Here is a 15,735-nt window from a genome sequence, read left to right on the forward strand (position 1 = left end):
TAAACAGAAAATGAGCCAGAAGTCAGAACCTGTTTGCAAGAAACACATAGTTACAGATGCATATGCAGCATGTGTGTGCATGTGTAAATATGGGTTATATATATGCATATGCATATATCACATTTTTTGTGAGTAAGAGCGGATGCAATGATTGCAAAGTGCTTATGCTGGTATGGTTTAAGTGTCCTCTTTTGCATTTTCCTCCGCATGACAACATGTACTTATGTAACATATATATTTTTCTAGGCTTGCTTTTAGTGACCATGACGGTCTCAAAGTTCAGCTCCTACGTGTGACCGACTTTCATGCTTTTGAACAAAGGCTTTGTTGAAATGTAACCACGTCGACTCACTCTTAGCAGTGCTGCTTTTAAAAAAAACTAATTAATTTTTCCAGTCATATGACTGCCCCTATCATCAAGTGCCAGCCACTTTGACTTTAATTCAATGTTAAACAGAGAAGTTCATCAGTGTTTTACAACTCTGTTTCCTCCCATTTTCACAAAAGTTAAAACTTTCAGATCTGGCCTCACAAAACCTTTTTCTTTCTTCCAGTGGAGGGCAAGCAGTTACTAATTATCTTGCACTGCTTTTCATCTAACTATATCAGGTTCAAATGCTGATGCTCACATTTGTGGTGTGCTGCCTAACTCCACAACAGATAGGACTCAACAACAAAGTAACATGGTTCTTGAGCAGCTTGTTTACCAGACCTGTTTGACTATACGTAACTCTTCATGTTGCAGGTTAGATCTTCAAAGCAAGTCAGACTCTCCTAGGTATGACCAGAAGGTTGCAGGTAAGAATCTGGTGACTGTGATATATTTTCCTTGAAGCCTTGTGTTTTGGAGCCATTCTGTTTCCACTGGTCATTGCTTGACCTCCACATTTCACACAGGATCTCCAGAAGCTAGTGCGACTTGGAGCCTCTCTTTACGCGGAGACTTTACTAAAGCCATGTCACTGTCTTTCGCTGCTTATGAATATTGTGTAACTAGAAGGTCATACAGATTCAGGCAAATTAGTCTGAATTAGCCTCACCACTGGGCAAAACAGCAACTGCAATAACAGTAACATAAAAAGAAGCACTTATCTAATTCAGGGTGGGTTGGAGCCTATCACAGCTATCATAGGGCAAAGGGTGGGATACGCCCTAGACAGGTCGCCAGACACCCATTCAGACACAATAACACCCACAGAAATTTAAAATCACCAATTAACCTAACAAGCATTTATCTGGACTGTGGGAGGAAGCCAGAGTACCAGGAGACAACCCACACAGGAACAGGGAGAACTTGCAAGCTCCACACAGACAGGCCTCAGTCAGCCTGATCTGCAGTCAAATCCAGGACCTTCTTGCTGTGAGGGGACTCTACCAGCCACTGCACCACTGTGCTGCTCTGGGAATGTTGTATTCAAATAAATTATATTCGTTCTTCAGATGCAAAATGCCTCTCAGCAATAGAAACATGTCTCACATTGTGCCACGCCAACAAACCCTCTGTGCCACATTTAGGTTTGCTGGATCTGGTCGCCTTGCTCGAAGCAAACAAATTAGGGACAATCAGAAAAAACAAACCACCTCAAATGACTCTCCTCTTGAATTCGAGTTAAGTTTCTTGTGCGCTCAACAGAGAAAGTTCTATTTTGTAGAGTGAGTGGATGATTACCGTTTGGTTTAATGTCAGTCACTGGCACTTAAATTATTACAAACCCCAAACTTTCTGTGTATGAAACTCAAAATGTAACCGAGAATCCAACCACAGTCTGTTTATATAGCAGTCAATTCTGAGTTTTATTGCTAATATTAGCAAAATACACTACATTTATTACATGAAGATCAAAAACTCCTGTTGAAAGATTCAAAATGCCATTAAAGATGCAAAAATAAACATTCTCATTAATTTACAAGGCAGAATGCCGCAAGATTAAGGCCTCTGTTAGTGTCAATTCACAAGTACGACATCACTTAAACACTTTCATTAATCTTTCTTTCCACTTTATCCCTTTTTGAACTTCACACTCTGTCACTCGTGACACACTCGGTTTTCTTTATCAACATGCAAAAATCCATTATTATTTAGAATCCCCATTTGTGTAATTAATGTCTTCTTTTTTCTCCACTTGGCTAAACAACTTTACAGATGGATTTTAGAAGGATCTCTGTGCAGTAAAACACTGTTAAATGTTGAATTATATGCAGACTAATCCAGTGCATTTAGGTGAAAGAAAATCAGTGACAGTTTTAGCATAAATTAGATAAGAGTGGTTTGAAGCCCTTGCAGAGCCCTCAGCAGAAAAACCCGAAAACTTTGCTGCAGTGATCCAAAGCCTGTTGCTTCTCATTCAGCCGCTGTGCTGAGATGGTAAAGTTTCAGCTCAGTTTCATCACCCCGCAGCAGCGTCTTCACATCGAAATCCTCTCTCCCTGCACCAGACGACCCCGAATCGCCCAGGTGTCCTGTGAGAGAGACGGATTTGAAGGAGAGGTTAGCCACAAAAACAAACCCCTTTTATTTTTCCTCTGTTTTCATGTTATTCTAATGGCAAATTTTGGAGTTTACAGGAACAGAAATTCCTCAAGCTTTTCATCAGACATCAGCTGCTCATTATGAGATAGCTCATAATGATAGTAATCTTATTTTTATTTGAAAGGTTTAGCAGATGGTGGTTACATGTAAGCCAGGTTTGATGTTTTTTATCTTTGTGTTTACATACAGTGAAATCAGTGTGTTGTATTCTGTCTGACTCTATTGCCAACTTCCTGAAATGTCTGTCAGGTGTTTTGTTCATATAATGGGAAGAATGTGACTTTAATTCAATTTCAGCAGGAAAGTTTCTACACAGTCTTTATTCTCAGGTTGTTTTCTCGTTTAGGGCAATTACATCCACCAAGCCACACTTCATTCTAAAGATGCATTAACTGAGTATCTTGCTGCGCTCAGTTTCTGTTTTATATATATATAATGACATGCCAGGTTGCACACTTCCTGGCACACATGCTTGCTGCTAAGCAGAAGCTGACCTCGAGGTAAATGTAGCCCATGACAGGATCTTATAACGGAAGCCTGTAAACGATAACGAGACATAGACTAGGGATGTTGTTACTTAACGATGCCACTGTAATTTTAACTTTTTTATAAATAGATTAAAATCATTAAGTTAAGACGTTTGAATAAAGCTCAGGCGATAATTACATGCATATGTACAAACATTGATGATATGTGGCAGACTACAAAAAGGCTGATTACAAATGTGAAATGTTGATTTCAAAAAATTTTGTTTTGAAGGAGCCTTGCATGGACTACATGACCACAGCACCTGCTTCCTGCCCTGGACATCACATGTAATTGACAACCTGTGTCTGACTTTGTTTCCAGTTCCTTATTATGGTTTAACTTTGTTATCACTTCCTCTTTCATTGCCCAGAGCTTTAACGTGGACACTTTCTGGGATTGTGAGCTATCAGTGCTTGTAGCCAGTGATAAATCAATTGTAAACGCATTTATGTGATTAAAAATATAAGGAAAAGCATAAGAGGCTCCCTTTAATCAAAAAGCAATAATGTAAGAATAAGACAAATGAAGTTTGGATGTACGTGTCTGACCTTGAAAGTGACTTCATCACCAACAGCATGCCTCCTCGCTATGATCTCCTTCACCTCCTTCTCTATGTTTTCCTGTGTGGTTCCTTTCACGTCAATGTAATAGCAATCACCGCTGGCATAGTGGCAGGAGATGGCCTGTGAAAACACACACACACACACACACGCACGCACACACACACAGATATCACACCTCATTACTCGTATGCAAAAAGAAATACCACAAATAATCATGTGGTTGTATGGAGCTAATTTGCATTAGCAAATATCAGGATCTCAGGTGGACTCTGCATAATGCAGTACCTTGCGGAAGCCCTGTGTCTGGTTCATGCCAGATCCGTGGATGAGCAGTGGGTGGAAGAAGACTGTGTCACCCTTTTCCATTTCTAGGTGCACCCTGGGGTGCTCTGGGTCATAGTCTCGGACTCCATGGTACATCTTGTTCACCCCGCCCTGAGGACACATGCAATTATTTAAACACTCTGTGTGTGTGTGTGTGTACATCCTAGCAGGCATGACTGTAGCTGTTACAGTGTTGTGTGTACCTCCCACTCAGGATAGTCATGTTCCTGCAGCGTGCCCTTGTGTGATCCTGGCAGGACGACCAGGCAGCCGTTCTGCCTGTTCACAGTCTCCATAGCTGTCCACGCACAGACAATCCGATCGACTGGTCGAAAGGGGAAGTAATGCAGATCCTGATGCATTGGGTGACGGGACGTCTTCTTACCTGGAATGACAGAAGACACGTTAGACATTGCGATACCAAACTCGTTTTCATTTTTAATTTCTTCTCACAAATCACACCTTAAAGATACTCTATGTTATGTTTGAGCTTAAGAAATGTATTTGATGCTTCAGATAAATAAAGAACTGGCCATTCAGAGGGAAGATTACTAACACAGTCTAAAAAGTAAAGCTAATAACAATCAAGCACAAATCAAGAGTGTTGATGTAATTATGATCACTGCCACAAGAGGGAGCCAAAACTAAGGGGCACGTCCAGTTATTACATTGATTATTATTTATCTGCACAATACTTGTCCTAAAAAGGGTCGGGTACCTAAAAATACTGAATTTAAGAGTAAACCCAAGAAGTATGCAGCATCCAAATAAGTATTAAGTATTTGTGACTTTGTCGGCCAAACATTTTAGTGAGAATTGAAATACCTGCATCAGGAGGTTTGTTGATCAGCATCGTGTGCATTGCCATGATGTTCGGTCCAGTGAAACACTCAACGTACTTCAGGATCTGATAAAGAAAAGCAAAAATTTTTGTTCTGATAGTCTTCAGGCTTGACTTATTTCATTGTTTATCAAAAGAAACAAATTCAATGCCTATTCATTTTTTTGTTTGTGAAAAACATTTAGACATTCCAGATTAATGATTGAAGTCCATGTAATGTTTTCTGCCTTATCACCTGTGTGATTACTGATAGCACCTCTGTGAGGCACCAAACCCTTTTTATCAGAATAAATTTGGCAATTAACACAGAAAAAACAACCATCTGAAAAACTAGAGCAGGGCGATATGGCCAAAAATATTTATTACGATATATATTTGAAAATTTGCGATAACGATATAACTGACAATGTAATTGATGCGAGACAAAATACAAAATATGACTCCACAACTTTACTAGCACAACCCCCCCCCCCCACATCAATTTATTTATTTATTTTCACTTAAACAAGCTGCTGTTTTTATGTGCATTAAAGCAATATAAAAATTTAACATTGCAAATGCAAATTCCTTGCTGAAAGTTTAACCAAAAGGCATTTCCAGTGGAAATGGGCCGACATATCCTGAGCATAACCATGTATAATATCCACTAAAGTTAAAAAGATGTTCTTTGCAACATTAGACTGCAGAGTGCCAAATAAAAAAGTCAAATATGTATTTTTTGGACCATAAGGTGCACGGGATTATAAGGCACATGAAGTGAAACAAAACAGTCAGATAAGTCAAACTTTATCCAACTTTTTGCTTCCCCCACTTCCGTACCATTGATTCATTAATGTTGAACTCTCTGGCAGCTGCTCTATTCCCATGTTGTTGCAGTATATTAATGACTAACCTCGTATTGTGGATGGACTATATCAGTTGTTCTCCTGACTGAAGTTTGGTCCATTTAGAGCATCCTGCCATGCATTTGTCTCTAACCATCAGGAACCTTCACGTTAACTTTTATCGAGTGGAAAAAAACTTAGCGTTCATCCTCCAGTTTCACTGTTTATGTTATGCTAACATAGCTGTAACCCTACAAATGTCACTGCTGTTTAGTTTTCTGTCTTCATTTATGTTGGAAGTGATAGCAGAGCTGTACGTTTTAATTTTTTCAGAAATCTCTCAGTCAGAACATGCTATATCATGTTTAGGTAACTAGCGAAACTAGCGAGCTAACTTCCGCTAAATTCTAACTCTGTTAAATTTAATAAATTCTGCTTTCATGGATGCCTCATTCTCCGTTGCCGCCATGCTTTTTCGGCCATGTGCGTATGAAAACAAAGGCACTGCGCATGCGCGTTTTACCCATATTCTATCGCAATATTTTATTTTCTTATCGTTGCATAACATTGTACCGGTATTACTGTAAACGGTATAATATGGCACAGCCCTACGAAAAACCCTACTGCTGTGTGTATTGTCTTTGTTTGTATGTGGCGTTCCAGTACCTCTGGTAGAGAGCAGTACCGGAACAGCTCAGGATCCTCCTGAAAGTCCTGCACTTTTGAGACAGCTCTCTGATCTGGGACAAACTCGGACTTTGCTATAGCCACGTCCCTCATCACCACCAGACCGGGAACCTTTATTTCCTGTCGACAGATCCGTTCAAACTCCCTCCTGAAGGAGGCACCAAAACACACACACACACACACACAACAGTCAGGACGGAAACATAATGTCTCACAGGTGTTCTATTGGGTTTAGGTAAGGTGAGTATGGGGGTCAGTCAATGGCATCAACTACTACATCCTCCAGGAACTGACTGCGCACTCTCACCACATGAAGCTGTGCACTGTCATTCACCAGGACAAACCCAGGACTTGCTGCACCAATGTAGGGTCTGAGACTGAGTCCAAGGATTTCAAGGATGCTGTTGCCAAGCCTGTAGGTCTGTGTCCCTTCATGGATTTGCCTCCCAAGACTATTACTGACTCACCACCAAACCGGTCATGCTAAACAATGTTACAGGCAGCGTAATGTTCTTCACGGATTCGCCAGAGCCTTTCACGTCTGTCACATGTGCTCAGAGTGAACCTGCTCTCCTCTGTGAAAAAAAAGGGTGCCAGTGGTGGACCTGACAATTCTGGTATCTTATGACAAATGCCAAGCAGTGAGCAGTGAGTGCAGGGTCCACTAGAGGACATTGGGCCACCCTCATAAAGTCACATTTCTGATGCTTTAGTCAGAGACATTCACACCAGTAAACAGCTGGAGGTCATTTTGTGGCTCTGGGAGTGCTCAACCTGTTCTTCCTTGCAGACAATGAGCAGATACTGGTCCTGCTGATGGGTTAAGGACCTTCTATAGCCCTGTCCAGCTCTCCTAGAGTAACTGTCTGTCTGTTGAAACCATGATCTTGAGACTGTACTGCACTGCAAAACTTCAGGCAATGGCAGGTATTGATGTTCCATCTTGGAGGAGTTAAACTACCTATGCAAGATCTGTAGGGTCTCCCCTCATGCTACCAGTAGTGACACTGACCCTAGCCAAATGCAAAACTAGTGTAATAAAAACAGTCAGATGAGCAGGTAAAATGTCAGTGTCCTCCAGCTGTAAAACCGTGCCTGTTTTGGGGGTTGTCTCACTGTTGCTCCTCTAGTACACCTGTTGTTAATTTCATTAACACCAAAACAGCTGAAATGGAAAAACAACCCCTCTGCTAATTAAATGACCAGATCAATATCCCATAAGTTTAACTGACTTGATGCTACACTCTGATTAAAAAGTGTTCCTTAAACAGTCACTGTAAAATTGGTAGATTTTCCTATGGCCAAACTTTCACATACTGAGTACAATGCATGTATGAATAATCTCTAAGAGATAAAACGATCAGCCTTTGGACTGCTGTAAATATTTAGTTTTCCTGCTTTTGGCTATGAAAGATCAGATATCCTTGTCTACCTTCTGTGCGAGGGCCAGCCAATCAGAAGAAAGCTAGCTCAAAGGGGATGAAAGCTAAAACTGATTGAAATGATGGGGGATCTGCCAAAGGCTGGCATAAAATAAATAATCAATATTTTGAACTGTAACCTATTCAAGTAAAATAATTATTTTATGTGTTTGTGCTTTTGAAAAAGTACTTATTTAATTTATCATTTATTGCCAAGTGTCTGATGTTACCTGAACCTATCGATGTCCTGCATGGACACCAGATTTCTGATGAGAAGGAAGCCATTTTCCTCATAGAAGAGCCGCTGTTCCGGGGTCAGCAGGTCATTATCCAAAGTATACCTGCCAAATTGAAAAATAAAAAAAATAAAATAAAAAAGCTTGCCTTGCCTTTTGAGCCAATGGCACTGTAGTTACCACTTATTACACATGGAGAGCAGAAAAGTGGGACACTGTGGACCTGATCGAAAGAAGAAACTGTGGGAAAGGTGAACGATAAACACGAATGATTGCTGAGTGCATAAAAACCTTTAGCCCGAGGCGGAGTTTAGGTGTGTCCTTACCTCAGTCTCTGTGGGTGACCGTAGCTGACGGTTTGAGCAGACGTGGGTGCAGCTCTCTTCAGCAAATCAGTCAAGGATAACAAAACAAAACAAAAACAAAAACACGGGGGGAAATGTCTGCTATACAGCAGCGAGAGATTATCATTTATAGATTTCAGATCATTTCCAAGATTTTACAGTGTAACATTCTGCCTTTCTGCCAAAATATGTGAAAATGTCTTTTATGTGAAAATCTGCATTGCTGCTGCATATTAAAACCAGGGAAACCGACAACACCTTTTTAAACAAATCACATGTATAAATTTGTAACTAGCTTATCTTTAAGTTGACCTATCTACAGATAGACCTAACAGATACACTTGTTCACCTGTTATTTAACAGGTTGATATAGAAAATAATCCAATAACAGTAGTTTCCGAGCCCTAAGTAACAGTTATAAATGTCTCCAGCTAGCTAGCATTAAAAACGTTTATTGCTAATGCTATGCAGTCCAAACAAACACACTTGTAGAGAAACAACGGCGAACACGAAAATAACTAGCGGTGTTAACAGCGCAAGAATAGTTACAGGCATTCAACTCCTGTCCTGTCCTTATGTCAGTATTCTCCGGGAGGCCTGCAGTCCACCGCGGGTTCCCAGTAGCGGAGTATCAGTGTTATCGGGCGCTCACTGCTTCGCTATAGGCTAAGAGCCTCCAACGCGCCCGATTTATCGCAAATATGAATAAAAAAAAGATACAATCCCCGCAGAATGTCTGTCAAGATGGTTGATAATGACTCGGAGTCTCTCCGCAGGACGAGACATTTTCTGTCAAGTACCAGTGCTTCGTGTCCTCTGTAAAAGTAGTGGAGAAGTGGGTTGTTGTACTTTATGTACCTCCGCTGACTGGGGCAAAGGCTAGCGTGATGACACGCACTCACGCACGCTCTGTGAATGTGCTGTTATGCAAAACACCTACAGTCATTTATGGATCCGTTAAAACACAGCCCAGTCATTATCACAACGCCGTAACAAGTTTAATAGAATCAAAAATACTTCAATGATTTGTAAGGGAAATTATATTTCCCCTCCTGTGACTAGATGAACGGATTCTTTAAAAATAGCAGGAATATCGCAAAAATGCTAATGGTGTAAACGGGTAAAAAAAAATGAAAACTCTATTGTAGAGTTCAAGCATTTTTATTCCTTTAGCAAACCTTTTCAGCTGTTAGTGAACGTTATTTATTGCAAACAACGGGATTACATGAGGATTATTTCCAGCATCACTAGTAATTAAAGTTTTATCCAGCAGGGAGCGCCACACAACAATAATTATTCCCATCATCTTTATAATTTATGCTAATTTTGAAGCTGTTGAAAACCTGAGCGCTATTTAACCATTCCATCATTTTTGGCATCTTCAACAAACACAGACTATTTTGTAATAGAAGTTGAATCGATTAAATAATCGATCTACTCATTTAAAGACTGGAATGGACAGTGTTGCATTGTTATAGTGATGAGTTACAAATGAAAAGGAACGGTATGCTAACAAAGCTTCCAGCTGTTTCTTATTTTATGCATTTCCCAACTTTGACAAACTATACTCTGATGTCATTCGAACTTAACTTCTAGTTTTACCTACAAGCTAACAAACAAAAAGGCACACAAAATAGCACTTAGAATGTATAATATGCAGTATGTATTTATGTATAGTTTTTGGTGTATGCGTCTATCTAGACGATTTTTTTTACGTTTTTCTTGTCTATGATGTGGAAGTTGTCTGTACAAAAAACAACTTTTAGTTTGTACCAGTGACTGTTTTCTCCAGTCATTGGTTTGTACACTGACCAGATAGCCGTCACAGTGGCTTTTATTTTGAAATTTGTAATAGAACAGACCTTTGTTTTGAAAAGTCAGCGGAAGTGCCATTATCGTAATCTACCTTACATGCTCGCACCCCTCCCGTCTCCGCACTCGACATCCTCCAGCCTCTTTAAATTGTCTCCGCTGCCGGACAGACGACTTTTTCGGGTTTCGGTCTGTGTCTGTTCGCCCGCACACTCGCACACCTTTCTGCTTGTTTCGGAGGATATTTCTTTCTCTGGCGGAGCGTGTGGAGCACAAACCGAGCACAGACGGAGCTGTGTTTCAGGCTACTTCAGTGGGCGGGTAAAGCGGAGGAGGGCATCCGGGCCTGGCAGCTCCGGAGGGTCGGCTTGAAAACGACGGAATTCACCATTTTCAGGTAAATTCGTTGATGGGTCACTTTCAGGTAACGCTTAATGAACAACTGGGAGGCTAGGCTTCGCCCGGCGACAAAAGACGAAGTCTGAATGGTGGCCAGTGGAAATGGCAAAACAGAGGAAACGGCAGCTGGAGAATAATACAGCCAGATTCTTGGCTGTAATTCATATTTTACTGTTTACCCAGCGCCTTTATCCAGCACGGTTATACGTGTTGTTTTTGCGCCTCAAACACTGTCCAAGCGTAAAATATCTTATTTCACGTTATGTTTGTTTACATAACGTACCTCAGGCATCGGCTGCCAGAATGTCACCAGCGATAGAAAGCGAACTGTAGATTAAAGGCTGAAATAATGCACAGATGTCATCCTCGAAATCGCCCTAAATCCCAATGAAAACAGTATGGATCATTGCAGGTATAATGCAAGACCTGTTCACAACATATTCATATCACCCCAAACCTGCTCACAATACACTGTAGCTATACAATGAGACTTCCCTTTAAAGGAGCCGAGGTGCATTTACCATTAACCGGCCTTTGACTTCATATAAGTGTGAAAGAAATGGCTTCTCTGCTACAGTCAGCGCCTTTACTTCAGCTTGTGCCACGTTTTTGCTGATGTGAAAGCACTGTGGAGCAAAGTTGGAATACAAACATTATGAAACTGAGTTAAATCCCTTAAAATAACCTCCAAATAACTCCTGACTTTGACCAAACTGTGGTTGTTCTTGTCGAGTTATTTGAATACGGTTGAGACACGTTGCTGAAAGTGGAAGATAAGAGGCATGCCCTTGAAAATAAGTATTAGGGACTGATTGTGTTTAAGCAGACACAAGCTCAAGGGTATTTAAATCTAATGCACCAGGAACACACTGCCCTGCTGTTACCCTGAAAACAGTGACCTGATGTTACCCTGAAAACAGTGACCTGATGTTAGGTACACTATTGTCCTAGAGTTTCGCCTTTTTTTTTTTCTCCCAAATCGAATACAAAAGCATAAAAAACAAGCAATTACACAACTAGAAATCCAGCATAAATCATTTCAGTTATTATCACCATTTAATAATATTACAGCTCTGCCTACATGAGAGTTTAAAATTTCTGATTATGAAATTAGAAAGAAAATTTGCATTGTTGAAAGGGAAATAGCTCTGCAGTATTGAGCGCTTCTCACCCATCTTTGCTGGGAAGTGCCTGTGATGCTTTTAGGCTCTTTTCTATTTCCCGTTTGACCTGCATTTAATTCCAGTGTCCTTCATCTGGAACAACTAGCTGTTCAATTATGTGTATTTGCGAATCTGCATGTGTGCGTTTTGACCCACATTCAGATCTGGGTTGCTGGCTGTGGGAACGATACACCCCGAGAGAATGACATTAATTACCCCGACAGCTCCCACTCCATGCCTGTAGGCCCGTATAGCAGTGCACATATCGATCAGTCTCTGCATTGTGGGAGGTGTGTGTGTATGTGTGTGCACACACACTCTATGTTTCTCTCTTTTGCTCCTGGGACTGACACATGAGGATGTATATTATAATGATCTGTCTTCTAGAAGAATGTGGGATGTGTCAGTGGTTTCGGTCTGAGAAATCAAAGTGTCTTGTGATGGACTCACAGCAGGTGTCAGCGATTAGTTTGGAACTTCCTGTCAGAGCGAGTAAGTGACGAATTGGATCAGAGTACTAACTTTGGTGTGGAAGCAAGTATGAGATTCTTAGAACAAAAGGTTTTTGTTTTGTTTTTTTCTTTTACCATTCAGAGTGACACTGGGCTGTGATTTTAATTTTTCTGTGTCATATTAAAATCAGACAATGTGACTTTGCAGGTGGTTTCCCACATCTCAGAAAAAAATCCTAATGAGATCATCGGGGGATATCCAGTCTTAGGCTTAGACAAAAAAACTGAAAGGACAGAAAAAGACATGTTTGTGTCATTGAAAACATTACCTTACTATGGGGTAAACAGCTGTCTCCCTGGTGAACAGCTGTACAACTATCTGTACACTGCGAAATGCAATTTTAACTTGAAGCAGTTAGTTTTTGCCTGCATCACTGTCTTAAGGTGGCTTATGCTATGGAGCTCAATATTTTTATTCTACCAGGGTAGCTTTGAGTGATTTACAGGTCAGGACGGTCCTTACTTTTCTTATACTGTGCCTTGATGCAGCACTTAGAATTCATCCTTTCTGAACCAAAACATTTTTTTTTAATTCTCCATTGCGTTAAGCCAGCTTTTTTTTCTGATTGGCTGCCACATTTAAACAGAAGGTTTGAACAGTAGGTGAGTGGGGCTTCTGTCCTTACGGCTAGATGTGACCATATTAGGGACCTGCTGACCATTAACATAGAGTTAAAAATCTGAATGTCTGAAACACAGCAGTGGGAGCAGTCTGTAGCCGTACAGGGATAAATTATACATACACTGACTTTAATATTTTAGATTTCTGAAATCTGTAATCTGAGCAGGAACTGCTGTAAGAGTATAAACATAACAGGAAATAAGGAAAAGCTCAGTAGATCCACTGTAACTGCCACAAAGTATTTGGGAAAATATGTTATATTCCGTCACATTTTAACTTAGCTGCTGCAGTGATGTAGATGATAATGGCAAGAAAATCATCAGAAAAGTGTTTTGGTTTTTTTTTCTTCTTTTTACTCTTTAGTTTTTCACAAAACACCTAAATGTTTTGTAGGAAGAAGTGAATTAGCGAATGGTGGCTTATAATAATGGTGGCAATATCCCAACATGCTTTGCAGCCAAGCAGACTGCACTTCCAAAACGCTGTTGCTATTGACAACCAGTCGAATAGCTTTCTCTCTCCCTCCTTCTACCTCTTGTTTATATAACTCCAACTTGTGCCATATTTTCCAATCAGATAGGTGTTTTTGTGTGTGTGGTTTTTTTCCACACCTCTTTCTTGACTCTTTGTGCTTTTTAGAATGTTTCTCCCTTCACCTTTGAAAAATGTGTGTGTGTGTGTGTGTGCATGCTGTTTCTGTTTAATTCATGATTTTTCAACTCTGGTGTTTGCTTGTGCTTTTTCATCCTTGTTCTGTGTGTGCGCTGAATTTATTAACCCAATAAGCTTTTCTTCCAGCACTGCGTAGCTTATTGTTGTGCAGAATTTGACAAAAACTAAGAGGTGGACTAGCTAACAGCCTGGGGGAATGAAAGGAAGGCTGTTACTGTGCTGCTGCAGGGTGGGCATGATGTAGGTGAAGTGGTAATTTCTGGGTTCTTTGGGGGACTGACAAAATTGTAGGGCTTTCAAATGAATACAGTTAGTGTGGGCTGGGTGCAGCGCAACTACACACACGCACGCGCACGCGCGCGCGCGCACACACACACACACACACACACACTCGTAGCCACATGAACACACACAGATGAGAAAGTTATGTGAGCCATGCAAGGAATGTGAATTGGGAGTTGACTGTCTCTTTTACTCACACACACACACACACACACACACACACACACACACACACACACACACACACACACACACACACACAGCTTCTTTCAAGCTTCAAAAAGTGAAAAATTTAGGTCATATCATCAAGCATTTCTGTCAGCCCTACTGCTGTGTGTGGGTGTGTGTGCTGTCATCTTGTATGAATGTATTTGGCTGTTGGAGGTCTTGTAGGATGCATGTGTGTTGGTGTTAAAGGGATTGAGCAGGTGTGTTACTTCTCTTTGTTCTCTTCTGTGCTCAATAACAATTTTCATACATTGTCTTTTCACATAAACAAATTTAGTCTTCTATTATTGCTGTATTCTGTAGCATTATGGAGCCCTGTCCAGTTTCCCCCCATGGAAGTCTTTTAATGACACTTCTCTGTGCGATTGCTCGTGTACCCAGGGTTGAGTTGAGTGAAATTGACTCATAATCTGGAGTTTAAGCATTGTTAGAACCACAGCATGCAGGGATTTGTCATAAAGTAATAACAATGTAAAGCTAGAAGCCAGAAAATGGTTCAAAATAAGCTGTCAGCACATTATTATTATTATTATTATTATTATTATTATTATTATTATTATTATTATTAGTGTATTAGTGGCTTGGTAGTACTTAAAAAATGATTACAGTTGTTGGGATCCACTGATTGAGAACAAGTGATGTAGTCAGTGTTCATTTTTTTTTCTTTCTTTTTTTTGGTCACTTAATTTTTCAGAAGAAACAAACTTTTCTTCTTAGTTTGTTCATCACATTACATTGAACATTTAGCCAGTATAACATTTATGCTGCCATCTGTAAATGTTATTAAGGTAATTATTACATGAATGTAACCGTATTTTTCTGAAATGCTGATAGCAATCAGCGAGGTAGAGATCAGTCAGTGCGGCTGTTTGATTTGTCGCTTCCCTACCGAAATGGTGTCCAGGCTAGCAGTTGACATCTGCTATTTTGAGCTTTAAGCTTGATTTGGACTTCTGCAGGACGTTTACATGCTACCTTATGCAGTAACCGGAAATTCCTTTTATCCCTACACTGCTACCTTCCACACCTTTGTGGTATGCATTGACTGGACATGTAGTTACATTTCTTGTCAGGTTACAAAGAATATTGTAGCGTATGGTTCAAATGGGGGTCCGGTAGAAAATATTTATCACGATATACACGATATACATTTGAAAATTTGCGATAATGATATAACTGACGATATAATTGACACTAGACAAAATACTTTACAACTCCACAACTTTATTAATGCAAAAAAACATCAATGTATTTTCACCTAAACAAGCAGCTGTTTTTATGTGCATTAAAGTTATATAAAAATTTAACAGTGCGAATGCAAATTCCTTACCGACAGTTTAAAAGGCATTTCCAGTGGAAATTGGCCGATATATCCTGAGCATAACCATGTATAATATCCACAAAACTTAAAAAGAGGTTGTACACACACAATACGGTAATATTATGTTGAAGCACAGTACGCATCACTCCACAAGGCTCCTGCCTACGATAGCCATAATGCTCCGACAATCCATCAAGCGGTGCGGCTTCGTAGCTCAGCAAAGTCGTACTAAAACATTTGACAGATTTTCGAGCACCGTGTACCACATAAAATCGTTTCAAGGTCAGTAAACACAAACAGAATTCATACATAAGGCACACAGGATTATAAGGGGCACTGTCGATTTTCAGAAAAATCAAAGGATTGATTTGAAGTGTGCCGTATTTTCCAGAAAACACGGTAATAACGACGGCCCGCTAGCATGCT

General features: G+C 40.2%; 2 protein-coding genes across 2 annotated transcripts in view; one reads left to right on the forward strand and one right to left on the reverse strand.

Moving 5' to 3' along the window:
* Positions 1-1,775: 1,775 nt before the first annotated feature.
* On the reverse strand, positions 1,776-9,182 carry phyh (phytanoyl-CoA 2-hydroxylase). Its single transcript, XM_063500855.1, has 9 exons — positions 9,019-9,182; positions 8,281-8,336; positions 7,949-8,059; positions 6,277-6,445; positions 4,771-4,852; positions 4,149-4,330; positions 3,907-4,056; positions 3,607-3,741; positions 1,776-2,460 (listed from the first exon to the last, which is right to left on the reverse strand). The coding sequence occupies exons 1-9, from the start codon at positions 9,082-9,084 to the stop codon at positions 2,407-2,409; spliced, it is 1,005 nt and encodes a 334-aa protein (XP_063356925.1). The 5' UTR covers positions 9,085-9,182; the 3' UTR covers positions 1,776-2,406.
* A 1,028-nt stretch (positions 9,183-10,210) lies between these two features.
* Positions 10,211-15,735, forward strand: part of cdk17 (cyclin dependent kinase 17) — a 43,052-nt gene continuing 37,527 nt past the window's right edge. Inside the window, exon 1 of the mRNA XM_063460542.1 lies at positions 10,211-10,507. The gene's annotated coding sequence lies outside the window, so the exon portion shown is untranslated. The remainder of the gene's footprint in view (positions 10,508-15,735) is intronic.

This window comes from Pelmatolapia mariae, linkage group LG17, assembly GCF_036321145.2.
Source record: "Pelmatolapia mariae isolate MD_Pm_ZW linkage group LG17, Pm_UMD_F_2, whole genome shotgun sequence".
NCBI classification, from domain to species: Eukaryota; Metazoa; Chordata; class Actinopteri; order Cichliformes; family Cichlidae; genus Pelmatolapia; species Pelmatolapia mariae.